This window comes from Sylvia atricapilla, chromosome 11 (genome assembly GCF_009819655.1).
Source record: "Sylvia atricapilla isolate bSylAtr1 chromosome 11, bSylAtr1.pri, whole genome shotgun sequence".
Classification (NCBI taxonomy): domain Eukaryota; kingdom Metazoa; phylum Chordata; class Aves; order Passeriformes; family Sylviidae; genus Sylvia; species Sylvia atricapilla.
In genome coordinates this window covers 18,798,807-18,822,736 of record NC_089150.1, presented here as the reverse complement: position 1 = coordinate 18,822,736, position 23,930 = coordinate 18,798,807, and the positions used below count along the sequence as shown (strand labels likewise).

At 48.7% G+C, this 23,930-nt stretch overlaps 3 protein-coding genes across 9 annotated transcripts in view; 2 read left to right on the top strand and 1 right to left on the bottom strand.

Moving 5' to 3' along the window:
- The window catches only part of RAF1 (Raf-1 proto-oncogene, serine/threonine kinase), a 37,541-nt gene extending 27,307 nt beyond the window's left edge, over positions 1-10,234 (top strand). For all 4 annotated transcript variants that reach the window (XM_066326950.1, XM_066326949.1, XM_066326948.1 and 1 more), the window contains 10 exons: positions 16-43; positions 136-263; positions 1,276-1,393; positions 2,408-2,492; positions 3,314-3,490; positions 4,532-4,578; positions 5,928-6,046; positions 7,218-7,349; positions 7,930-8,064; positions 9,164-10,234. In XM_066326950.1, coding sequence (XP_066183047.1) covers positions 16-43; positions 136-263; positions 1,276-1,393; positions 2,408-2,492; positions 3,314-3,490; positions 4,532-4,578; positions 5,928-6,046; positions 7,218-7,349; positions 7,930-8,064; positions 9,164-9,304 — 1,110 coding nt within the window. In that variant the 3' untranslated portion in view covers positions 9,305-10,234. The remainder of the gene's footprint in view (positions 1-15; positions 44-135; positions 264-1,275; positions 1,394-2,407; positions 2,493-3,313; positions 3,491-4,531; positions 4,579-5,927; positions 6,047-7,217; positions 7,350-7,929; positions 8,065-9,163) is intronic.
- A 2,385-nt stretch (positions 10,235-12,619) lies between these two features.
- Positions 12,620-19,434, bottom strand: MKRN2 (makorin ring finger protein 2). 4 transcript variants are annotated; one of them, XM_066326952.1, is made up of 8 exons: positions 19,246-19,434; positions 18,628-18,743; positions 17,533-17,681; positions 16,573-16,901; positions 15,610-15,824; positions 14,583-14,693; positions 13,433-13,577; positions 12,620-12,947 (listed from the first exon to the last, which is right to left on the bottom strand). In XM_066326952.1, exons 1-8 carry the CDS (start codon positions 19,432-19,434, stop codon positions 12,804-12,806), a joined length of 1,398 nt encoding a protein of 465 aa, XP_066183049.1. In that variant the 3' UTR covers positions 12,620-12,803. The 4 variants fall into 4 exon arrangements, with proteins under 4 accessions (XP_066183049.1, XP_066183050.1, XP_066183052.1 ...); XM_066326953.1 differs by having other exon boundaries at positions 18,628-18,756; positions 19,246-19,359; XM_066326955.1 differs by lacking the exon at positions 17,533-17,681 and having other exon boundaries at positions 18,628-18,756; positions 19,246-19,340.
- Positions 19,411-23,831, top strand: MKRN2OS (MKRN2 opposite strand). The gene is made up of 4 exons (XM_066326958.1): positions 19,411-19,607; positions 20,164-20,213; positions 20,850-21,012; positions 23,194-23,831. Exons 1-4 carry the CDS (start codon positions 19,411-19,413, stop codon positions 23,441-23,443), a joined length of 660 nt encoding a protein of 219 aa, XP_066183055.1. The 3' UTR covers positions 23,444-23,831.
- Positions 23,832-23,930: the final 99 nt, after the last annotated feature.

Sequence of the window (23,930 nt, the reverse complement as noted above, 5' to 3'; positions counted from 1 at the left end):
CCTTCTCTCTTGCAGGATGCAATTCGAAGCCATAGTGAATCAGGTACTGTTTCAAAATTAAAACATTTTCTGATATGATTTGATTTGGTTGTTTTTCTTGTTCATAAACTGTTTTCTTGTATTTCTTTCTTAAAGCCTCACCCTCTGCTCTGTCTGGAAGTCCTAACAATATGAGCCCAACTGGCTGGTCTCAGCCTAAAACCCCAGTCCCAGCCCAAAGAGAGAGAGCCCCTGGATCTAACACACAAGAAAAAAACAAAATTGTAAGTATGGTCATATTGGTTTTAATTTAAAAAATAGTTAAACTATGCTGGGAGGGGTGGTGTAAATTTGGAATAAATTTCTGCACTAAAAGGTGCAGGTAACCTTGGATTGCTCTGCACTGTGTATACAGGAGCAATTTAATTGAATTGTAATTAATTTGGGAATGATGGCACGATTGCCTTGGGTTATAAACACTCAGAAGAAAGTGTTCTGGGTGGCAAATGAATTTCAGGCAGTGGTGTGACATTTTCAGTGCAGGTCCAACCTTTTAAATCTTTAGAGATGGCATTTTTTTGAATCAGTTTTAATGTATTTAAAAATTGGCTTTATTAGCACTATTTGAACTGTGTTGTTTCCACAGGAAGTGGATATTGCTAATGCCTTCATTTTCATTGGGGAAATGTCTCAGGGCAAAACAGATTTTACAAAATGCAACTTTTCCCTCAAAGCTTTGATTTAAACTTAGGGATGAGGGGAAAGAAAGAAGAGTTAGAATCATAATGGATAATATCTTGACATTTTTGAAGGCTTCTAAGCTTTCACCATGGAAATACAGCTGCTTAATGGGATTCAGAGTTTTTGCTCACTTCGACATTTGAGAATTTTGCTCTCAATCTGTTTGGCTTATTCCATTTAAATATGTAAGAGTTCCAAAATTTTAGCATTGTGCTTTTGAAGAAACCACTTTCTTAAATATTTCAGCTGTTTTTAAATAATTGATCATAAAGCATATATTCCTTTTGGGATCTCAGATTAGGGTTTACTTTTCTAGAGCAGACCTCCATGATAAACAGTTCAAGACATCCAAGAAAATGTGGTGATTTGTTGTTTGGGTTGTTTTGCTAAAAAACCCTCCCAAACTGAGGAGAAAAACAAAAATCCAAACTGCAGGAGAAACCTTTTTAGGTTTCAAGTCATCTTTAACTTGTGTGAAGTTACTTACCTTTTTTTGTGTGTGTATAAAAATTAAAAAGTGATTACAAATGAAATCCCTGTGAATTGTTATTTCAGAGGCCTCGTGGCCAGAGAGACTCCAGTTATTACTGGGAAATAGAAGCCAGTGAAGTGATGCTCTCCACCAGGATAGGCTCAGGCTCTTTTGGGACAGTTTACAAGGGCAAGTGGCATGGTGAGTCAATCTGGGGGGACACAACCAGGGAAAAAGGATTTATGGGTGCTGGTGCACATCCTGCACCAAAGGGAAAATGGATTTAGGGGTGCTGGATGCTCATCTGCCTCCAAAGGCACCAGGCAGAAGCAGGAACTGCTATGTTAGGAGCAGCACTGGAATTAAAGCAAAGCACAGACACCAAAAGCTGAATTTCACAAGTGCATTTCCATTTTCACTCCACTGATCTCTCCATTCCCACAGCAGTTTGCTTTCTGAAAGGGTTTGTTTTCTATTAGCTGGGAAATTCCACAGCCTGCTGATAAATTATATTTACCTTCTCTTAAAACCTTTGTGGTTTAATTAGCATGCTTCATGTCAAGGTGGGATGGAAAGGAAATCAGCATAAACTGTGGAGTTTTTTCAGTGGAAAAATGCTGAATGTGAGAGATTGATCTGTAGGTAGTGGGAGTATCTTGAAAACAGTCACCCCGCAGAGCTGCAGAATTTGTTTCCAAAGTCATGGCTTGTGATTTTGAAAAGAAACACACAGAAACCACTCCAAGCCCTCCTTTAAACAGCAGTATTGTCAGAAAAAAAGCTGAAACTGGAAACTTACCCGCAGCCCTCTATTTCTAATGAGCAAATATGTGCGTGTCTCAAAGCCCAAGTACTGTCAGCAGCAAGGGAGGCATTATGGTTACACTAAAAGTAATGAACAGTTTCTGGTTTTCATTATGGAAATGGAATGGGGCACAGAAATGAAGAGGAGAAATAAGTTAATATTAATTAATAATAAATTATTATCAACTCAACATTGATATTAATTTAATATAAATGATAATTATTAATACAATTAATAAACTAAATATTAATAAAAAATTAAGATCAAGATTTATTTGGACAAATTAGTAGAGGTGTGCTGTGCACAAATGAGGAATTTTAATTACATTGTTTATTAATGTTATTTTGAAGAGGGAGGGAAAGCTGCATTTTCCGTAACTTTGGTGATAATTTGATTTTTTTTATTTCCAGGGGATGTAGCAGTGAAGATCCTAAAGGTTGTAGACCCAACCCCAGAACAGTTCCAGGCTTTTAGGAATGAAGTGGCTGTCCTGAGGTGAGCTGGTGTTGCCCTGCTAAATCCTGATATCCCAGCCCTCCTTGGAGCCTTCTGGCCCAATGTTCTGTGTGTGATAGCACAAAAAGCAGATTTCCAGAGAAGAATAAAAAAAAAGAGAGTCATAATTCAGAGTATTTTTGTGGACTCTCAATACTCACATTGTTCAGGCCACACAGGGCAGTAAAAGGTGAGGATTAATAAATTCTGCCCTAATTCCATCACCAGTCAACACTTGAATTTCCTCTTCAAATTGCAGCGTATTTTTTTTTCCTTAAGCACATAACACTATTCAGTGTAACTGTTTTCTGCTTTTCAAATCCTGAGGTTTTTAGTGTCTAGTGAAGTGTCAGTGATGTTACTCCTGAAAAAGAACCGAGTAGATACATAAAAACCATTTCTTTAGGGTTCATAGTTATCCTTTGGTTTCCTCTTGGGCTTCAGTCTTCTACCTAAAGCTGGCACTTCTCCCAGCTTCCAGAACAATTTCTATCATTCCAAGGTCTTCTAATATCTTGAAAGTGTGACTGTTGTTTACTGATGCCAAACCATTTGGATTTTCAGCCATCCTTTCCTTAAACGTTGATTTTAAATAACTAAAAGAGGGAGTATTGTAAATAAAAACAAAACAAAACAAAAGGCTGATTTTTTTTAAAAAAAGGCATCTGTGGTTATATTTTAATGATTTGTAAGCCCAGACTTCACTCACACATCGACCTAGGGTTCCAAAGCTGCAATCCACTCAGCCAGGAGTGCCTTTTGAAAAACTCAAAAGGTTTTTTGGACGCGGCTGCTGATTCCTCTTGGTGCTCCTCCCTTAGGAAGACCCGGCACGTGAACATCCTGCTCTTCATGGGCTACATGACCAAGGACAACCTGGCCATTGTCACCCAGTGGTGTGAGGGCAGCAGCCTCTACAAACATCTGCACGTGCAGGAGACCAAGTTCCAGATGTTCCAGCTCATCGACATCGCCCGCCAGACCGCGCAGGGCATGGAGTGAGTGTGCTCCTTCCCTCCCTGCCCTGACACACAGGGCTGCAATGGCATTGCCTCTTCCCTCTGCACTGTGGGCTCTGCTTGGCCTTCATCGAGTTACTTTTATACTGATTTAGTTCTTTTTTATTGATTTGGTTTAGTTCTTTTTATTTTGATTTAGTTATTTTTTAATTGATTTGATTTAGTTCTTTTTATACCGATTTAGTTATTTGCAATTGATTTGATTTAGTTATTTTTATACTGATTTAGTTCTTTTATACTGATTTGATTTAGTTACTTTTATACAGATTTAGGGGTTTTTTTAATTGATTTGACTTAGTTCTTTTTATACTGATTTAGTTCTTTTTGATGTGGCTTTGATCTCGTTATTTTTTCCTGTGGATTCTTGCCTTAGCTCGTGTCTTTATCACTTCTATTTTCTCTAGGTTATCTGCTTTTAGATATAGTATATATGGATATATTTTTAGTCTAGCTTTATCTGCTTGAGGTCTTGCTGTGGTGCAGCAGATGAAATCCTGTTGTAAATACAGAGGGAAGGGCCTTTTCCTCTCTGTGTTGCTGTCCCACTGCAGTGTTTGACACACTGACCGACTCCCTGTGACATGAGGGGTGCCTCCTCTGTTCCACATGTTTTTGGGAGCATTTCCAGTGGCTCCAGGCCCCAGCTCTCTGCTTTCAGCCCTTGGTCTGGTGTTGGGAGCCCAGGAGCAGATGCCAGAGCTTGTTCATTCTGTAGATCAGGGCCCAGGTTTGCAGTCAAACACCACAAAAGTGGACACAGTTCAAGGAGGGCAGCTGGGAACAGCACAGGATACAGATTTCATGGATATGGGGACAGTCCCAGTTTTCCAGGGGTAATGGAGCTTGTGCCACTCCTTCCTGCCATTTCCTGCACTGAGTACAGCTCCGTTTCTTTGTTCCCAAAGTAGACTCTTGGAAAGGCAGAGGTGTGTGCAATAAACTGAATAAACTGTCTGTGGGGAATGAAAATGTTCTGTGTGAGCAGCCCTGCTAATGGCTCTTCTGCTTTTCCCTTCACAGCTATTTGCATGCAAAGAACATCATCCACAGAGATATGAAATCCAATAGTATCCTTCCTGAATCTGGATTTTCTGCTGGGAGGGGGAGGGATTTATTCTTCATTCTGTGGGGGTTGCAATAGCTATTTTAAATATAATCTTATATATAACTACTAATGGGCAATCCCTATTGGTGAGCTAGCAAGGATTTCCACAGAACATCTGTGCTTGTTTACCACACTTGGGATAAAGATGTGCAGCAGTTGTGCTCTAGAAGTCTCTTATTTTATTTAAATAGGGTTTATTCAGTGCTCTGGTACCCAAATGATGCTCTCCTCATTGATGAGAGCTGTGTGCACACATGGATCTGTTTCTGTTTCTTGTGTATTTTTAATATATTTAAACTCCCCATGTGACTGGCAGAAATGAAGCCAAAAATCTTACTTTAAACTCAAGAGAAGGCAGCCTTTTACCATTATATTTCGTGCAAAAATATCTATTTAGTAATGCATCTGGAGTGAAAATATTGTGAGCTGATGTCTTTCACCTTTGAAATGCTAAATTTTGGAATTACCAGAACATCCATGGAGCTACTAGCAGGAACTGGGGCTTCCTTCAGTCAGATGTGGACAGGATGTTTGGGCAAATGTCATTAAAAAAAAATAAAAATCTGCCAAGTTCAGTAGTTCCAGAATGTCAGTGGATTCCATTTCCAGTTAAACTAAAAAAAAACCCCAACCAACCAAAAACCCCAGTGATTTTAGTGTATAGGAGGCCAGAAATCTGTGATTCCTTGTAATGATGATAATTTTTGTGGAATAAATTAGCTCTGCTCCTGACACAGAAATGAGGATTCAGTCATGTTTATATTTCTGAATTATCTTTCTGAACTTAAAACCTACCCAAGTGAAATCATTAAATGATATCTTCTTAAAATAACCCCAGCAAAGAAGGTGCTGGTATCAATAATAGATCCATGAAGGAGATAATTATAAATATGTGGATATATTTCCAGTTAAAATCATAGTTAAATACCAGGAGATCTGCCAGAGAGAACTTGATGGAAATTGGTTTTATTTTGATACATTTCATCTCCTTGTAATTGGTGGGTTTTTTTTTCCTGTGTTGGAGGCCTCTGTGCTGTTTTCCTTTCTCAGTTACTTAAGGAGCTGCAGCCAATGAACTGCTGATTTCTGTCCTAGCTCACCATAAAGATAAATCTACAAATAATGCTGGAACATCTGCTCTGGTTTAGTGTTCAATGTTCATTTAGGCATGGCTGCCATCAAATCCCTTTTCCTTGGTTTCACATGCAGCTCCAAGCAGCTTTCAATAAAACAAGCAGCACTTGACTAATCAGGTCAGAAAACACAGAACTGTTGACTGAAGTTTTTGCAGTTTCTTTAACAAAACCACAGATATATTTCTTCATGAAGGCCTCACAGTGAAAATAGGAGATTTTGGTCTGGCAACTGTCAAATCCAGGTGGAGTGGATCCCAGCAGGTGGAGCAGCCCACGGGCTCCATCCTGTGGATGGTGAGCCAAACATTCCCTGCTTTGAAATACTCTCGTGCATCTGTCCCTTGAACACTGTCTGCAACATTCAAGTCTGTCAGTGCTGTGTAACCTTTTATTCCAGCTCTAGGATAAGTTAAAATCGTGCTAAGCAGACACCAGGCTCCCATGGGTTCTCCATTGTGGTTTGTGAGTTATTTTAAATACTTAGGGCTGCCAGGATAGCTGGAAGTGTGTATTAAAAATATCAAGGTGCTTGGCTAAGACTGGTTTGTGCTCTGTAAAATCACCTGAAACAAAGTTCCAGAAGCAGAAATGTTCTTTTCTTGAAAAAAAATTGTACAAAAAGCCAAGCTTTTGAAAACTTTCTATAAAAGAATTTAAAACTAATTTGTCCAATGGTATCTTTTGTATTTGTGTACGTGAAACAGACCTTTGTGGGGGGAAAGAAATCCTGCATATTTGCTCATTGCACATTTTTAGAAAAAATGTGTTTATTTAGTCATTTACAGCCCATCTTTGCTGAGCTGTCATAGGGAGGGGAGGTTGTTCCTGTGATCCCTTATTGTGGTTTTTATGCTGTTGTACTTCAGTGCTCTGCTGAGTAATTCTGAGGGGGAAAAACAAGTCTTAGCCAATAGGAGAGTTCTTTGGATGGTTCACACCTTATTCTGTTCAATCATCTGATGTGGTTTATTGTAAGAAGCTTCATAATTTTGTAAATATGTTAAAATATTCCTGCATTTCTTCCCTGATCTTCAATATGTGCTGTTTTGTGTTTGGTTTTCTCATTCCCTGTCCATGTTTTGGTATCAATTTACAAGAGAGTCGAGTTTGTGTTTTTCCCCTTTAACCTTGATATCAGTTTAAGACCTGATGGTGAAACTCAGGCTCAGTTCTGTGTAAGGTGTAACAGGAGTCAAAAAACATTGCAAATCCAAATAATAATATTTTTCCTAATGCCAAAATGCTTGTTCAGTTAAAGCACTGATTTGTGTGTGTGCTCGGAACTGTCCTGATATTTTGAATAAGATGTGGAGTAGCCCTGCCTGAGCCTTAGGTAAACTCATCAAAGATTTGGGGCTACTTTACTCACTTATTTCTAGCTGAGCTCACTGTCTCTGCTTCCCAAATCCTTTCCCACCACTTGTGCATTCTGCTTTTGTTCATACTTTGATTTTTCCCCTGCCAGGCCCCCGAGGTGATCCGGATGCAGGACAGCAACCCCTTCAGCTTCCAGTCAGATGTCTACTCCTATGGAATAGTGTTATATGAGCTGATGACAGGAGAGCTGCCCTACTCCCACATCAACAACAGAGATCAGGTGAGGAAGCCTCTGGTTAGGGTTAGAAATAAACTCTGGGTTATTTCTGGCCATGCAGAAATGCAGGATAAATACAAATGCAAACCAGCTGAAGGGGTGTTGACAACCTGCTTTGTTTCAGCAGTAAATGTGTAGCTGAATGTTCACCTCAGTATTGACAGTGCAGGTACTCAAAGGAAAAAAAAAATTCCTTGAAGTGTCCTGTTAATTTATTCCCAGGTTACAGCTTTTGCTACTCAGTAAAATATTGGTTTATACATTTGCAGTTATGGGAAATTCCCCTTTTGGTGTTAGATGTGCTGCTGGTACATCAGGAAGATGGGATTTGGTGCTTTTTACTAAGGAAAAAAAAAACCCAAAAACCCAGTAACTGCAGACCAACCTTTGAATATTGAATATTTTTTAGTCTTTACTAAACTGTCCTTTGAATATTTATTTAGTTTTTACTGAGCTGTTTCCCAGCCAGGCCTGCAGCGCTCTGTTGGGACTGGGTTTCATCCCCTTGGGGGGCACTAAAGCTGCCCAGCAGTGTGAGGCCCTTGTGTAACTGCCTTTTGTGCTGTTGGTTGTTGTTGTACAGATCATTTTCATGGTTGGCCGGGGCTATGCTTCCCCAGACCTCAGCAAGCTGTACAAGAACTGCCCCAAGGCCATGAAGAGGCTCGTAGCAGATTGTTTGAAGAAAGTGAGGGAAGAACGACCTCTGTTCCCACAGGTGAGTGGGGTGTCCTGGGGATTTATAAAGAGCCATCAGCACACACAAGAATCTGCTCAGATAGAGATTTGGGTTCATAGAAGTGCAGCCCGTGTCCTGTCGTTGTCCTTATTCACAGTGCAGCTCTTTGGGCAGTTTTGGTTGGACTTGTGATTTGTGTGAAGTTGATGAAACACAGCCTGCAGCATGTGCAGGCTCAGGCTAACACCAGAGCAGGCTTCCAGCACCTCACCTGTGTAGAGAGAAGCCAAACCCCAGCCTCACACAATAACAACAGAATCTGTCTCTGGGTACCCATTTCATTTTAGAGCTGGGTTGAGGGAAATGAGAGGCCAATCCTCCTTTCCTTGCCCACAGCTCTGAACAAGCAAAATCCACTGGGAATGTAAATTCATGTAACCATTTCTGGTGTTTTTACAAGGGATGCTTTACCTTTTCCTGTTACTATGGGTATGGGGCAGGTACTTTATTACACTCATTAAATATGAGTAATTAATTAATTGTCAGCAGTTCTGGAAAAGTAACTTCTTGCTGTTGCTGTCAAGCATTGTTTAGAAAGTCCTTTTTAGATGTCAGGCAGAAGATGCAGTTCCTTCCCTTTACTGGAGAATGGTTTAAATGCTTATTAATTGATCCTAATAGATGCTTATTAATTGATCTTAATGTCTGTGAAGCGATGACAAACACCTTGCAGCCTGTGAAACTCCCTGAGGCCCTCAGAGCACTGACAGTGGTGGGCAGACCCCACAAAAATGAGTGCAGTTAAACGAAGGCAGCTGGGAACAGCACAGGATACAGATTTCATGGATATGGGGACAGTCCCAGTTTTCCAGGGGTAATGGAGCTTGTGCCACTCCTTGCTGCCATTTCCTGCACTGAGCACAGCTCCGTTTCTTTGTTCCCAAAGTAGACTCTTGAAAAGGCAGAGGTGTGTGAAGGGCTTGGGTGTGGAATAAACTGGGCAGGGTTGGATTTGCAGTGCCCCACGGAACACTGAAATAAAACCTAAAGCTTGGATAAGAATGGAATGAAAGTGTTTCAGTGGAAGCACAGGGAGCTGCTGTCCCACAGGCCTCTCTAAGCTGCTGTTCCCCCCCAGATCCTGTCCTCCATCGAGCTGTTGCAGCACTCTCTACCCAAAATCAACCGCAGCGCCTCGGAGCCGTCCCTGCACCGCGCCGCCCACACCGAGGACATCAACTCGTGCACGCTGACCTCCACCCGGCTGCCCGTGTTCTGAGCTGTGTCCTCAGCTGCTCCTGCCCTGCTCCCGGCCCGGAGCGGCAGGAGGAGCTCCCAGCTGTGCTTCCCACGCCTCCCACGGTGTCCAGGCTCCTCCCGCAGGATCCTCCCGGTCCCACTTGGACAAAGAAGCTGCTGCGGCTTCGTGCAGTTCTCAGCCTGCAGGGACACGGCTCCTCATTGCCTTTGCTACCATCTCTTGTTCTGGGAGAGGTAACAGACTACAAATCAAGAGATCTATTATTATTTTTTTAATAGATGCACTTGAGCCTTACTTTCCCCTTCCCAGAAGCGATGGCCGTTTGTTTGGCAGTGGTTGTGGCTGGGTTTTTGGCTCTGAGGACAGGTGATGTTCTGGTGCTCTGACTGCCCCATGCCAAGTGCCACCTCACCCCGGGCAGTTTGTGCCTGGAGTGGGAAGAGGAAATAACTCTGGAAATCAGCTCCTGCCTAAGAGCTTCACCAAGCCAATGAAATAAGTTCAAATGCTAATTCAACACAAAAAAAAAAATAGTTTTGCAATAGTTTTGCACATAGAAGAAAAACTCTTGCAAAAAAGGATGGAATCTGTTGTGAATTGTCCTGCTCAGAGAAGGAGGTGAGCCAGTCCTGCTTTGGTCATCTGGAAAAGCCTCCCAGCTGCCTTTGGTACTATGGACCTGTTCCTGCAGCCCAGGCAGGGGTGAGTGAGTGAGGAATGCTGGGCTGGGGGCTGGAAAAGGCTGGTGAGGGATGTTCCCGCCTCCTGCAGAGGAAGCTGTCGTCCAAGAGATGCACTAGCAAGAGGAAACTGAGCATATACAGTTTTTCTTGTTGATTTGGGTTTTAATTTTGTTTTTATTGCTCCTGAGGAAAAAAAAATGCATTTATTGTAAGCCAAGGTTCCTCTGATTATCTTATTTTAATAAAATAAATTAAATTTTAGGTTGTAAGATTCAATGTCATCATTTTAATGTAGCCAGCCACAGTTCTGAGTGGGACATCTGCATTTGGAAAACTCAAGGAATGACATTCTGAATCATTTTTAAAAAGGTAACTGATAAATAACAGCAGTGCAAGTAAAAACACACTTGATAAAAACACCTCTACATTTCCATTCCCACGTGACAAGACAGGTTTTCTCTGCTGCAATGACCTTCCAGCAGCAGCTGCTCTGGACACCCACCCTGATGTGCCTCAGGCTCTTCCCCTGAACCACTTCTGCTCTTCTTTCTCATTTACTGAGGTGCAGGTGAGGTTTTTGTGTTTGCTGAACTCCATGGAGGACAGGAATAGGTGGATAAATCTATGGAGACTGCTCCATATACTTCTGCATGACTTTTAATATTATTATGGGTGTTTGGGCTGCAACTCTGTCTAAACATTATTTATCTCTAATTTTCAATTCATTATAATAAGCTTAAAACATGGAAGAAAATACCCCCAGAAGAGGTAAGCTGCTTTTACTTTAACTCTGATTTCCCAAAGGAAATCATTATCCATGAGTTTTAAACCAGATCATGTGTCTCTTGAAAAAATTAAGTATTTTTGGCAAGTAGGTTAATTTTATCCAGCACTGGATACCCAGTTAAACAAAAGGTGCTGAGTGAAGAACTCAGACATGCTAACTCCTTGGGTAGCTTTGAAAACCAAGTTATTTTAATTTCAGACTCTTCCTCATGGCTTCTTGGGGCAAAGTAAATCAGGAATGTCTTGTTTCAGGTAAAAAACATCCTCTCCATTGATTATTTTTTGTGTGTGTGCGCTCCTGCCAATATTTCTTTCTGGAAAAAGAAAATTTATGTGCAGGAGCAGATGGAAATGAGCTTCAAGGGGAGGGTGAGGGCAGGGGAAGTATTCTGGGGTAGGAAATGTGTTTGGGTGCCTTTGAAACATTCATCTTAGTGTCTGACATCCCTCTAAGGGATGATTTGCCTTCTCCTTTGTAATTAATGCTGAGCAATTACACTGATTGGCCTTAAGACCTTTGCTGGGCCAGTTTTACCAAGAAACTGGGAATTGTTGCAGACAGTGCCCAGGCCAGACCTGAGTGTGCAGGAATCATGATGGGAAAGTTGAATTTCCAAGGCAGAAGAGAGGGTACAGCTGGCAGGGGCAGAGGGGAGCAGCTCCTGCCCCAGAAATGCCAACAGCAGCTGGGTGGATAATCCTGCAGTCACTGCTCTGGTGCCAGTTCCAGCTGTTTGAACCCCAGGGGAAGGTTCCTGCTGCTCCCTCCCAGCAGGGAGCAGATCCTGGTGTCACCCCCAGGGATGGCCCAGCTGCCAGCAGCTCCTGCCCAGGGCTCTGAACACCTTTTGCTTATCATTTTCACCCCTGGTGGAGCAGGACACTGACCACCACTGCTCCATGGGTGGTGATTACAAACCTTTCTGCTCTTGCCTTGTTTTCTTACACATTTTAAAGTATTATTTTTATGCTTTTATATTGCTGTTGACAGTAACCAAACCTGTTACACACCTGCCTTCCATTGCAACCAAACTGTTCTAAAATAAACCCCACATCTCTGTATTTACAGACACTGCTCAGTGTCTCACTCCAACCCCCAGTGATTTACAAGGACCCGAGTCAGCGACAGCTCATGCTCAGGGTTGTCCATGCTGGTACTCAGCAGCCACTTGAGTGCACACTGAATTCTTGGTTTAACTGCAGAGTTAATACAAAAGACTTGATAACACTGGCACCAGATTTCACAATCAAACTGCCTTCGCCACACCAACAGAAGTGACATTTTTACCGAAGCCAGAATTCAGTAACAGTTCTGTTAACTCAGCATTAATCCCTCAGCCCTCCCGGGCCTTCAGCATTGCTGGGGAAAAGGGGAATGGAGGCACTGAGCTGCTGCAGAGCCACTCCTGGATGTGGGGCAGCAATGGCCAGGATCAGCTGCTGCAGCTGCCAAGCTCCAGTTTGTGCAGGGAGTTCAGGAATCAGTGCAGCTGCATTTGCTTTGCAGCAGGAGCCACTGGACCCTGTGTAAAACAGGGCTGGGAAGTGGCCTGGCAGCCCCTGCCCAGCCCTGTCCCCACACCCAGAGAATCCACCAAACTGAACTCCAGGTGCTATTTGAGGTAAAATGTACCAGCTCCTTTTTAAGGAGAAAACCTTACACTGACCACTATTTCCAGTGGCTTTTGTAGTTACACATTTAGCTGATTTAGTGGAGGAAAAAACCCAAAAGCACCCAAACTCTATTTAACAACGGTTTTTACCAGCTTAAGCTTTCACTGGACCTGTATTTACACTACCACTCAGCTCACAAGACAGCATATGTTAGGCCAGAGAGGGAAAAAACCCTCTTGGGATTAAGGGATTCTTTTTCCATGCAGCCTATTTATTTTTTTAAATAGATTTTAGTCTTTGTTGTTGTTGATGTCGTTGTTGCCATACAAAAACTATCTGAAAACGTTACCAGGACTGCACAAGTAAGCACCAGGGCAGGCTTTGTTCTGGGTGTGCTGGAGAGTCTCAGAGCAGGGTTGAGGCCCCTGTGGGGCTCAGGGGGCAGCGGTGGGATCCTCCTCAGCCCCAGAGAGGTGCATGAACAGCTCCCCCAGCTCCGTCACGTCGCTGTCGGCGCCCGGCGCGCTCCGGCTCTCCCTGTCCTCGATAAAGTCCCACAGGCGCACCGAGTTGAAGAACTGCAGGAGAGAAAAAGCTCTGAGCACCCCCCAGGCAGCACCGGGCTGGCCTGGGCAGGTGTTTCCTCGGGAAAAACCAGGCAGAAACATCCCAAAACAGTTTGAGCTCAGGGTTGACAGGCAGGCTCTCCTGTCCTGAACAGGCACTGAGGGGACAGCTGGGGCAGAGCCACCAGCACAGTCTGAGGTTTTACCCTTTTCAGCTGCCCTCAGTGCCAGCACAGGAGAGGAGCTGTGGGTACTGTGGGTGAAAGCTGTAAGAGCAGAATTCCTGTGAGGAAAGGTTTGGACTGGTTGAAAAAACAAAGCAGTGACACTTTGGAGTTAAACAAGAAAAATGAGATGCTTTGTGTCTCCTTTCAAGAACAAACCTTTGCCCAAGGAGCACTGGGAGGTGTTTTGTCCCTCGTCCTGCATGGCAGGGGCCATGCCAGCAGCACAGGTGCCCTGAGGGGAGGCCTGGGTGGCAGCAGGGCTCTCCTTACCCGCACTGTGCCCTCGGAGCTGAGCTGCTTCCGCGGCTTCTCGGGCTCGGCTCGCGTCCCGTCGGGATACGCGTGCAGGTACAGACACTTCCCTCCAAAGGGACACGTTCCTTTCCCCTGCTCAAAGTACTTGCAGGGCTTCTTCCTGAGTTAATTACAAGAGAGAGTTAATTGCCTTCACACTGGAAGGGGATACTGTTAAGTTCCCATCACAGCCTCAGTGATGCTCTGGTAACACAGCCAGAGCTTTGGCCTCCCATTCTCCAGCTGAGAGCAGTGAATTAGAGGGCAAAGATCATTAAAGCGAACAAAAACACAGAAAACCCCCCAGCATCATAAATCAAATACAATGGCACTGCCTTAAGATGTGGAAAGTGAAGGATGTTCAAAGAACATCACGAGCCAGGCAATTACTATTTTCCTAGCCTGTATTTTCTCCTGCATTTCCTACCACTGTATTTTCATGACCCAATTCCTCTCCCCATCTCCTTTGCCAATACTTTGTTAAAGTTTCCCTCAGCTCTGCTGATCACCCAGACTGTCCTGGCTGCACAGCAGTTCCAGGGTGGGTCCTTACACAGGACCTGGGGCTGTTGGTGGGTTGTTCTACAATTAAATTGTTCTACAATGAAGAACAGCTGCAGAGGAAACTGCAAGCCCAGCTGTGCCTGCTTAGCCTGGAAAGAGGGAGCAGGAGGGAAGTTTCTCACTGCTCTGGGAAGCACAGGCCTCACACATTCCAGCCACATTGCTACTGGACAACACAGGGAATGCAGGCCTGGAGAAATTGCCATTTCCGGCAGACATTACAAAAGCTCTGTGAATTTTTATGCCACTGTTCCATTTTCCTTCCCTGTTTGCTCTCCTCAGTCACCACGGCTGAGGGATCTACAGAAGCCACACGAAGCCAATTTTGGCAAGTGAGCTGAAATAGCTTCAACATTTCTGAGCCTTTCTCAGAAAGGAGACTGAATTCCTGAACTACAATTCCACAGCCACACAGTGAAGCAGAAGTGTGTCCAAGAGCTGAGGAGCTCTCTGCAGAGTGGTCTGGAATTACATCAAGTTTAAAAATAAAGGCTCAGCAATTGACTGAGCCTTGGAGCAGCTAAAGAACAACGTGAGGAGTGTGGGTGGTTGCTGAACTTACCCCACTCCCTGCTTGAATGCTTCAATCAGCTCATTCTTCTTCTCCTGCTCTTCCACCCAGTACACGCTGGGGATGACAAACTCGGAGATCACCCGGCACTCAGGGCAGGACCTGAACAAAACAAAACAGGCTCTGGTACCTCCCCAAACCTGCCACAAGTGAAGATCCTCCCCATGGAACTGGGATCTTTGTCACCTCAGGCAGCACTTTGTGTGCATTCCACTTGGAATGACCCAATCCAGGGCACCCAGGGCTTGTGTTTGTCTCTGGACTTGAGCAAAAGCAACAGGGATTTATTTCCTCAATGTGCACAAACAAAATGTGTTCTGTGAGTGCAGCACGAAGCCAAAACCACTAATGAAGGTGTCTCAGCCTTTTGACATGCAAGGAGCTGATGGTCACGTCAATGAAATTTGCAGTAGAAGTTGTGCAGGAAAGTCTGTTTTGGTAGAAGGCTGAAAATATGTCCCATCTTCTCTTCAGCATATTTGTAACTTGAGAGATGCTTAGAGAAGGAGACTTCCCTAACTGGGTGTTTTAAATTCTCTCATCTGAGGGGGAACAAGTTTGGAACACATTTTTTGTAGAACTAGAAGACAAAGGCATTTACTGAGACAGATAAAAGAGTGGTTAGTGGGGCATTTACCTGGAGCAAGCCGTAATTTAGGGAAAAACCCCGTCATTAAGCACAAACATAGGACAAGATGGAGTTGTTGGTTTTGCACACAGGGCAATGCAAGGGGCAGAGCTCTGCAAGGTCCCAACTGTCCCAGCGTCCACTCTGCCACTGACCACACAATCAGAGAGGGCTGAGCTGCCCCTCTGGAATTCGATGGCCAAACTTCCCAGGCAGGGCCATGGAATTCAGGGAAGGGGTACCAAAGAACACCCAGTGCATCCAGCTGCTTTGTGCAGGCAGCTCTCAGCCCAGCCCTGGGCAGCACCTGGAGCTGGCTTTGCTGAGCTCTGTCAACATCTGCAGCTGCCCTGGGAGCAGCTTCAGGCCCTCTCAGGAGCCAGAACTCACTTGATGATGGGGTTCTCAAACTGCTTGGCACATCTCCACTGGCGGATGCAGGACAGGCAGTAGGTGTGGGTGCAGTTGGACAGGATCCCAAACCTCCTCTCTGAGGCTGAGGGTTTCTCATACACCACCTCCATGCAGATGCTGCACACCTTGTCCTGGCTGGCCTGGATGGCAAAGGCCCTCTCCATGTCGTGCTCAAACGTTGCCATGCACATCTGTCAGGGCAGAGAGTCACTGTGAGTGCCAGCCTGTCACAGCAAATTCCCTCTGGAGAGGATCTGCTACAGGGAGAACACGGGACACTCACTAAGGGCATCATTCCCACCTGTCACTGTCAGAGTTTTATTTAAAGAACATTAAATTCAAGCATGTTATTTCAGCCTTCAGTGTTCTTCAGCTGTCAGAAATAAAGATGCCAGGGGGCTTTGTTCAGCCCTTTCTGCATCTCGGTCAGGGAACAGGTATTGAATAATTTGATGCTTCAAACATCCCCAAAAAACATCTCACTGAATAGGTGCCACACTCAAGGTGTTCCTCTGGTTATAATTAAAGTCACGTTCATTCACCAGAGGCTAATTTTCAGCCAGTTACGGAATCAGTCCCTTATTTCAGCCTTTCCTCCTGAGCTGCTCATCCCAGCAGTGACAACCCACAACCCATCCCCACTCCCACAGCACTGCAAGGTGAGCTGCTGCCTCAGCCAGAGCCCTCCCAGAGACACTCCCCTGGGAGACTTTCAGGGTGCTGTGGGAGGAGGCAGCAGGCCAGTCTGTGATGAGGACAAAACATGAAAACCCCCCAGCTGCTCCCTGCAGCACCACTGCCAGTTCAGCTCCAGAGGCCTGAGCTGACCCCTCTCAGCACCGTTCTCTTGACAAACAGCACAGCAGCAGCTCCTTGGAGAAAACTCTTGTACAAAACCCATCTTTAGAGCAGAGCAGCCCCCCCCAGCTCCCCCTTTACCATCTCGTGGGCCTTCCTCTGCTCCTGGTCGAAGGGGTGCAGCACCTGGAGGCCACAGATCTCGCAGAGCTCCCCGTGCAGGTACAGGCAGCGCTCCCCGAAGTGGCAGGTGCCGGCGGCGGCGTAGGGACACAGCTGCTCCAGGGTCCCCCCAGGGCAGCCCCCGGCCCCCCCAGGGCAGCCCCCGGGCCCAGGCTCCTCCAGCCCACTGCAGATGGCCTCCAGGTACGAGTGGGGCTTGCCCTCCTCGCTGTCCCCAGGGTCGCTGCAGCACACGGGGGTGCTGGGGACACTGGGCCGCTGCTTCTCTTCGCTGGAGCCACACAGATCTGGAGGGGCAAGCACAGCGTGCTGCAGTCAACCCCCAACAGCTCCTTTCTCTCCAAATTTCAAGTTTTCTTCCCAGCTCTAAGCCCTTTCTTGGGATTTCCCCGAGTTGCCTACTGTAGAGTTCAACTGCGGCGTTTATTTGGGTGTTTTCTGGTAGCAAATACGCTAAAACAACCACAGAATCGTTAAGGACAGAAAAGACCCCCAAAATCATCGGGTTTGACCAATCCCCACTTTTTCACCCACATCCAGTTGTTCCATGGACACCTCCAGGGATGAGGATTCCCTTCCAATGCCTGACCACCCTTTCCATGAAAAAATTCTTCCTGATGTCCAGCCTGAACCTCCCTGGGCTCGAGAGATCAAACAGTTCCTCCTGTGCTGCTGCTGATTGTCTGACACTCCCCCCACTCCATCCCCCTGCCAGAGCGGACAGAACGCTCCCCTCTCATCCCTCAGGGAGCAGGGTGGAAGCAACAGTCACTTCACAGAGCCATGCAAAAGGATGCCAGGCAGAGGGAGGCCCCAGGAGGGAGCTCTGCCCTTGAAACTCTGATAAGCACAGGAGACACAACCTCCCTCCCTCCCTCCCCGCAGCCCCAGGGCCCAGCAGAGCAGCCTCCCACTCACTCCTGTCCCGGAGCACCAGCGTCCTCTTCTCCCTCCTGCTGCGGGGGGCGGCGGGGCCGTGCTCGGGGGGCGGCCGGGGGCTGCCCGGGGCCGCGGGGGGCGGCGGGGCCGCGGCTCCGCCCGCCGGAGGGAGCCTCACGTGGTCATACCTGCGGCAGGAAACCCGGGATCACGGCCCCGCACCCAGACACCGAGCCCACAGGGCCCTGGGGAAGGAGAGCATCCCGAACCGCCGGTGGGACTGGGGAGACACTCCTGGAAAACCGGGGACACCCTCCAGGAGGAGAGCAGGAGCACCAGGGGAGCAAAGGGGCTCCATGGATACACCCAAAGGCTGTGTATCTTCACAGAATAGTCTCTGAAATGTTCCCTGTCTGTTTCTGGACCTGGACATGTGCACCGAGTGCCCAAATTCCAACCCAGGTGCTGGAGGGAGCCCACACACAGAGCCTGCAGCCGTCCCTGAGCCCAGCCCATCCCACAGCAGCAATCCCAGCTGGTGGAATCCCTGATGTCCAGCCCCTGAGCCCGGCCTGGCACATGGATCACGGAGGGAAGGGAGCTCTGAGGGGAGCTCCAGGCTCCTCAGCCAGCAGGAAGTTCCTCCAGGAGGGATCCAGGGGCTGCCCCGTGGCACAGCCCTGATAGATCAGTGCCCAGCATTCCCTGGAGCATTCCTCTGGGAGTTTTAACCTGGAGACTCCAGGGAAAGCTGTGGAGATGCTCAGCATTCCCACAAGGAGGGCCCTAAAAGTCCCCAGAATTGTGCACAGGATGAGCAAGAGGGAGGCTGGCAGCTGCAGCAGGAGCTTCCAGCCTCTCCACAGCCTTTCCACAAGCACCTGCAGCTCTGACTGCAAGAGCTGCACGGAAAACACACATGAAACCCAAGGTTCCATTTCTAGAGAGCAAAACAAGCCCTGAAACTGAGCCAGAGCAAGACTCCACCACTGGTGGAGTCAGCTGCTTTAGGCTCCGGCAAAACTCGCATTTAATAAACGATTCCATTCCCCTGCTCCTCTGTGCTGTTTCTGTGACCGCCCTGGGGTGCAGCTGACAGGACAGGAGCCCTGGGGGTGCCCGGGGGTCTGGTACCTGCAGCGGGCGCCGTAGGCACATTGCCCCTTCTGGTAGTACTTGCAGATGGTGGAGGATTTGCTGTTGGCCAAATCATGGGAGAACAGGCACTTGCTTCCCTCCCGACACACGCCCTGCAGGTAGTACCTGTGGAGAGGAGAGGTCAGAGCGGGCGCTGCCGGCAGGAGGAACGCTTTGCTTTGCTTTGTTTTCACTGAATCACCGAGGCTGGACAAGCCCTCCCAGCCCAGAGCACTCCATGGCCACCTCCAGGGACGGGGGCTGCGAACCTCTCCGGACAGCCCCCGCCAATATCCCACCGCCTTTCACTGAACAAAACTTCCCCGAGGAGACCTGGAGGAGCCTTTCCAAGCTGACCCCGCTGGTTTCCCGGGCACCCCGCGGGGCCTGGACCCCGAGCAGCCTCCGGGGCAGGGCGCAGGGCTGGGGCCGGCGCAGGGGAGGGGACAAGGGTAGCTCGGGGGACACCCGCCACCTCCCGCTCGGCACGGCCTGGCCCCGCACGGAGTGTGGAGGGCGTGAGAGCGGAACGAGGGGGCTGTGAGGGCGCGGCCCGGGGGCTCAGGGGTGTCCGAGGGGCTGCGAGGGCTCCGGGCCCGGCCGGGCCGCGCTCACCTGCACGTCACCTGCTTCGTGCTCATCGTGCCGCCGCACCGCCGCGCCCGGCCGGCTCCTCACGCCGCGCACGAAGGTTCCGCGGTGAGAGCGGGATGGGCGTGACCGCGGCCCCGCCCCGAGCCGCGTTTCCAGCCGGAGTCTTTTTACCGCCGCGCCGGAGCCATGGCGGTGCTGCGCGTGCGCCATTGCCGCGCGCTGGTGTACTGCCGGCGCGCGCCGCCGCGCTGCCCCGCGTGCGGAGGGGACCTGCGGCAGGCCGGGCTGACCGCCGCGCCTGTCCGCCTGCACTGCCCCTTCCGGCACGGCCACGGCCAGCCCCGCGCCTTCCTCATCAGGCCCAGCCACGGGACCTTCCTGGAGTAACCGCCAGGGGGCGCCGCGGGAGCGGGGACGGGGGCGGGGCAAAGCGGGGCGGGGCTGGAAACGGGTAACGCGATTGGGTGGGAAAGGGGGGCGGGGCAAAGGGGGGCGGGGCAAAGGGGGGCGGGGCAAAGGGGGGCGGGGCAAAGGGGGCGGGGCAAAGGGGGCGGGGCAAAGGGGGCGGGGCAAAGGGGGCGAGAATAAGAATGGGTAATGAGACTGGGTGGGGAAAGGGCGGGAAATGGGATGGAAAAGGGGCGGGCACTGAGAGGGAAAGATGAAGGGAATGGGGAGGGAGAGCGCAGGTAAAGGGAAGGGAAAAGAGGAAGTAAAGGGAAGACAAGGGAAGGGGGAAGGAAGTGAAAGGGGAAGATCAGCGAGAGGGAAGGAAATGGGGAGAAAGGGGAATGGGAAGGGAAAGAAGGAAGGGGAGGGTAAAGGACAGGGCGCACAGGCCCCTGGGGTCGCGGTCACCCCTGTGCAGGTGTCGGTGGGGCTGTGCCGGGGCTCTGGGCACATGGCTGTCCCTCAGCAGCCCCTCTGCTCCTCTTCCAGCGGCTACGACGGGCACGGCGACCTCCACGTGGGCATCACCAATTCCAAGGGTAACCCCGGGCTCCCTGCCGAGCCGTGTCCCCTCCCCGCAGGAGCCAGCTCAGCCCCGTGTCCCCTCGGGTCACCCCCCGGCTGCCCCCGCAATTCCAGCTGGGAATATCCCGGCGTGGGGCATTGGGAAGGATCTCACACCTTGCAGCAGAGCTCCAGAGCAAATCCAGTTCCCCTGACTGGGTTAAACAGGCATCGGGTGGGATAAACAGGTGCCTTCCACCCCTGGGATGAAAGGCTAGGCTGGCTTTAAAGGAATTACAGTTTAATTGAGCTCAGCACTGTTTTTGTGAAGTCTAACACCAGGCCTAATTCAAAAACATTAAAAACAAACCACATGAAAAATCCTATGAGGTTCTAGCTAGAGCAGGGCCACCCTGCAAAACATCATTTCAGATGTGTATTTAATACAAGGCCAGTCTCCTTTGGGTTAAAAATGAAGCCTGATTGTCCTTAAGGTGCTCTGATTATTAAAAGAGCCAAACCATTTTTCAAACCACACTGAAAATGAGACCAGGTTTTTGCTGGGAGCCAGGACTGCATTTCCTACTGGGCTGATAGGAAGCTGAGTCATGAAAAAACCCCCAAAGTGCTCAGAGAGTGTGTTCCCCAGCCCCTCACTGCTGTGTCTGCAGGTGTGGTGTACCACTACGACCAGGAGGGTGTGCACAGGGCTGCCAGTGGCTGGGAGCAGAGCATCAGCATCCCGCTGGTGCAGCCGGACATGTGGGAGCTGCAGCAGCACTGGGACAGCCTCCTGGAGGAATTCTCCTGGGAAGAGGCCTGGCTCCCTCACAGGTGTGTAGGGGACAGCTGGGGTGTGTTTGGGGTCAGGTTTGGGGGTCGCTCAGAGCCTGGTGTCTTTCAGGACACACATTCCTGGCAGCCCAGCCTGGGACACCCTCAGCCTGGCCTGCCTGCACAGAACGTTCTGAATTTTAGGTAAAATTAAAAGCTGCTGAAATGTAAAAGCTCTAAAGCGAGAGGTGGCTTTAGGGAATTTTGCATTGAAGTCCCAGTTCAATGAAACATGACTTGCAGGCTGCTGAGTGCAAAAGTCCAGGCACAATTCCATAATTACTTCTCAGCAGTCTGAGGTGTATTTGCATTTAAAGGCTGAGCACAGTGATGGCATTCTTGCCCACTTGTTGTTTTTGATGCCAGTGGTGAGAAATGGAGACCAGGCTGATTTCCAGCTCTTGTGGTGAAGCTCCCCAGAAAAACACCAGTCCTGGGATTGGCCCTCAGTGAGAGCAGCTGTAACACACCCTGCCTGGGTGTCACTGAATGGATGTAACCATAATAGAAAAGAAAAAATCTCACTAAACCAAAAGCTTTTTTTTTTTTTTTAAGCAATTCTCTATGTGATGACTACAAAATTTCAGGGATCAAACATTACCCCCCTAAAGGAGATGGAACATTGGATTTAAAGCAGAACTTTTGGATGTTTACAGAGCTGGTAAAGCCAACAGAATTTGGGTCACTTTTACAGTTCCCAGTAATACTAAAACTGCCTTGACATAAAAAATCACTGGCAGGGGGTCAGAGATGTCTGGATCCCTTCTCCAAGCTTTCCCTGGTTTCCATCTGCCTCCTCCTGACCTTTTTCCACAGCCACACCAGTGACATCTGAACTGAAAACAACTCTTTTAATTAAATCCTCTGCATATTTTTTCAGTGGACAGGAACTGCACTGAACTAATCCTGTAACTCCTTTGGGTTCAGGCCAAGCCTAATTCTGGTTTTCTTGATAGCTTTTCCCTTACTGAAGGGTAGCAGAGAACGTCACTGACAGAAGGATTTCCAATGAGCTCCCACACAACTCTGGGGCTGCAGGAAGGAGTTGGTAATAGAGAAAGGGCAAAGGTTAACAAGGTAAAAGCCAAATAAATATAAAAAATAAGAACTCATTTTTGTCAAGCCTTGCAGCCCTCTCATTTTTATGCTCAGAGTTCAGGCTGGGAAGTGCCACTTGTAATGAATATATTGAACCACTGGGATCCAGGGGAAGTTCCTGGAGACTGTTCCTTGAGTGAACACTCCCTTAGGAGTGGGGACGAGTGGGAATGTCCCTGCTGAGGAGGCGTTTTGGTGGTGGGAGTGGCTGAGGAGGTGTTTTGGTGAGTAGGAGTGCTCTGCAGTGGTGTTTCCCCATTTTGGTGAGTGGGAATGCCCTGCTTAGGTGTTTGATGTGTGGCAATGTCCCTGCTGAGGAGCTGTGTCCCAGGTGCTGAGGAGGTGTCTGGGGTGTGGCAGTGTCCCAGGTGCTGAGGAGCTGTGTCCCAGGTGCTGAGGAGGTGTCTGGGGTGTGGCAGTGTCCCAGGTGCTGAGGAGCTGTGTCCCAGGTGCTGAGGAGGTGTCTGGGGTGTGGCAGTGTCCCAGGTGCTGAGGAGCTGTGTCCCAGGTGCTGAGGAGGTGTCTGGGGTGTGGCAGTGTCCCTGCTGAGGAGGTGTCTGGGGTGTGGCAGTGTCCCAGGTGCTGAGGAGGTGTGTCCCAGGTGCTGAGGAGGTGTCTGGGGTGTGGCAGTGTCCCAGGTGCTGAGGAGGGGTGTCCCAGGTGCTGAGGAGGTGTTTGGGGTGTGGCAGTGTCCCAGGTGCTGGGGAGGTGTCTGGGGTGTGGCAGTGTCCCTGCTGAGGAGCTGTGTCCCAGGTGCTGAGGAGGTGTCTGGGGTGTGGCAGTGTCCCAGGTGCTGAGGAGCTGTGTCCCAGGTGCTGAGGAGGTGTCTGGGGTGTGGCAGTGTCCCAGGTGCTGAGGAGCTGTGTCCCAGGTGCTGAGGAGGTGTCTGGGGTGTGGCAGTGTCCCAGGTGCTGAGGAGCTGTGTCCCAGGTGCTGAGGAGGTGTCTGGGGTGTGGCAGTGTCCCAGGTGCTGAGGAGGGGTGTCCCAGGTGCTGAGGAGGTGTTTGGGGTGTGGCAGTGTCCCAGGTGCTGGGGAGGTGTCTGGGGTGTGGCAGTGTCCCTGCTGAGGAGCTGTGTCCGCAGGTACGAGGAGCAGCAGCACAACTGTTTCAGCTTTGCCCTGGCCTTTGTGAACCGTGTGCGGCGGGGCTGGGGCCGGCAGCCCCTGAGCAAGGCCCAGTTCACCCAGACCTTCCTCCTGCCCCACACCACCGAGGCCTCCCGGTACCTGAGGCTGCAGCAGCACCTGGCCCACAGCGACTTCTTCATCGTGCCCTTGGCTGAGCAGCAGGAGCAGGAGAGCGGTGCTGCAGAGCACAGCCTGCTGGAGTAGCGAGGGCAGAGGAAGGCTGAGGCTCCACCTGAAGGTTTAATGTGGTTAAAAACAGCTTTAACTTCACCCTGCACCTCAGGGTAACACACACACCATAGAGAATCTCCAAGGGAGCTATTCCTGTGGAAAAATGTTTTCTAATTTGGCATTCCCTGTGTGCTCTGTTCTGCAAGGACACTTCACTCCAGAAGTCAGAGCTGCTGTGGAATTCAGGGCTTTGCAATGAACTGTGGCAACTGTAGCAAACCAAAATGGCCTTTTCCTGTCACATTTGTTTACTGATGCATGAAAAAAAGGGAACATGTGCTTGTGCTGCTGAAATCCTAAATCCCTGACTGTTAATTACCTTTCCTTTAATGACTAATAAATATACCAGCAAATAAACCCAGCCTCTTTGCCTGTCAGATTTCTTTCTGCATTCTGAACTGCATGGCAAAGGAAAGAAGCCAAGGTGGAATCCAGATACCTGAATGAGAAGCTGCAAATC

Bases quoted from the DNA above. Each gene is read 5' to 3' on its own strand.
- MKRN2OS (XM_066326958.1), top strand. From the start codon at position 19,411: ATGGCGGTGCTGCGCGTGCGCCATTGCCGCGCGCTGGTGTACTGCCGG. The intron at 20,214-20,849 runs GTAACCCCGGGC...CTGTGTCTGCAG, and splicing joins GGGCATCACCAATTCCAAGG to GTGTGGTGTACCACTACGAC. The intron at 21,013-23,193 runs GTGTGTAGGGGA...CTGTGTCCGCAG, and splicing joins GAGGCCTGGCTCCCTCACAG to GTACGAGGAGCAGCAGCACA.
- MKRN2 (XM_066326952.1), bottom strand. From the start codon at position 19,434: ATGGCGCACGCGCAGCACCGCCATGGCTCCGGCGCGGCGGTAAAAAGA. The intron at 15,825-16,572 runs GTAAAGGGGGAG...CTGCCCTGACAG, and splicing joins AGAGGAAGGCCCACGAGATG to ATGTGCATGGCAACGTTTGA. The intron at 14,694-15,609 runs GTGAGTTCTGGC...TGTTTTGTTCAG, and splicing joins TTTGAGAACCCCATCATCAA to GTCCTGCCCTGAGTGCCGGG.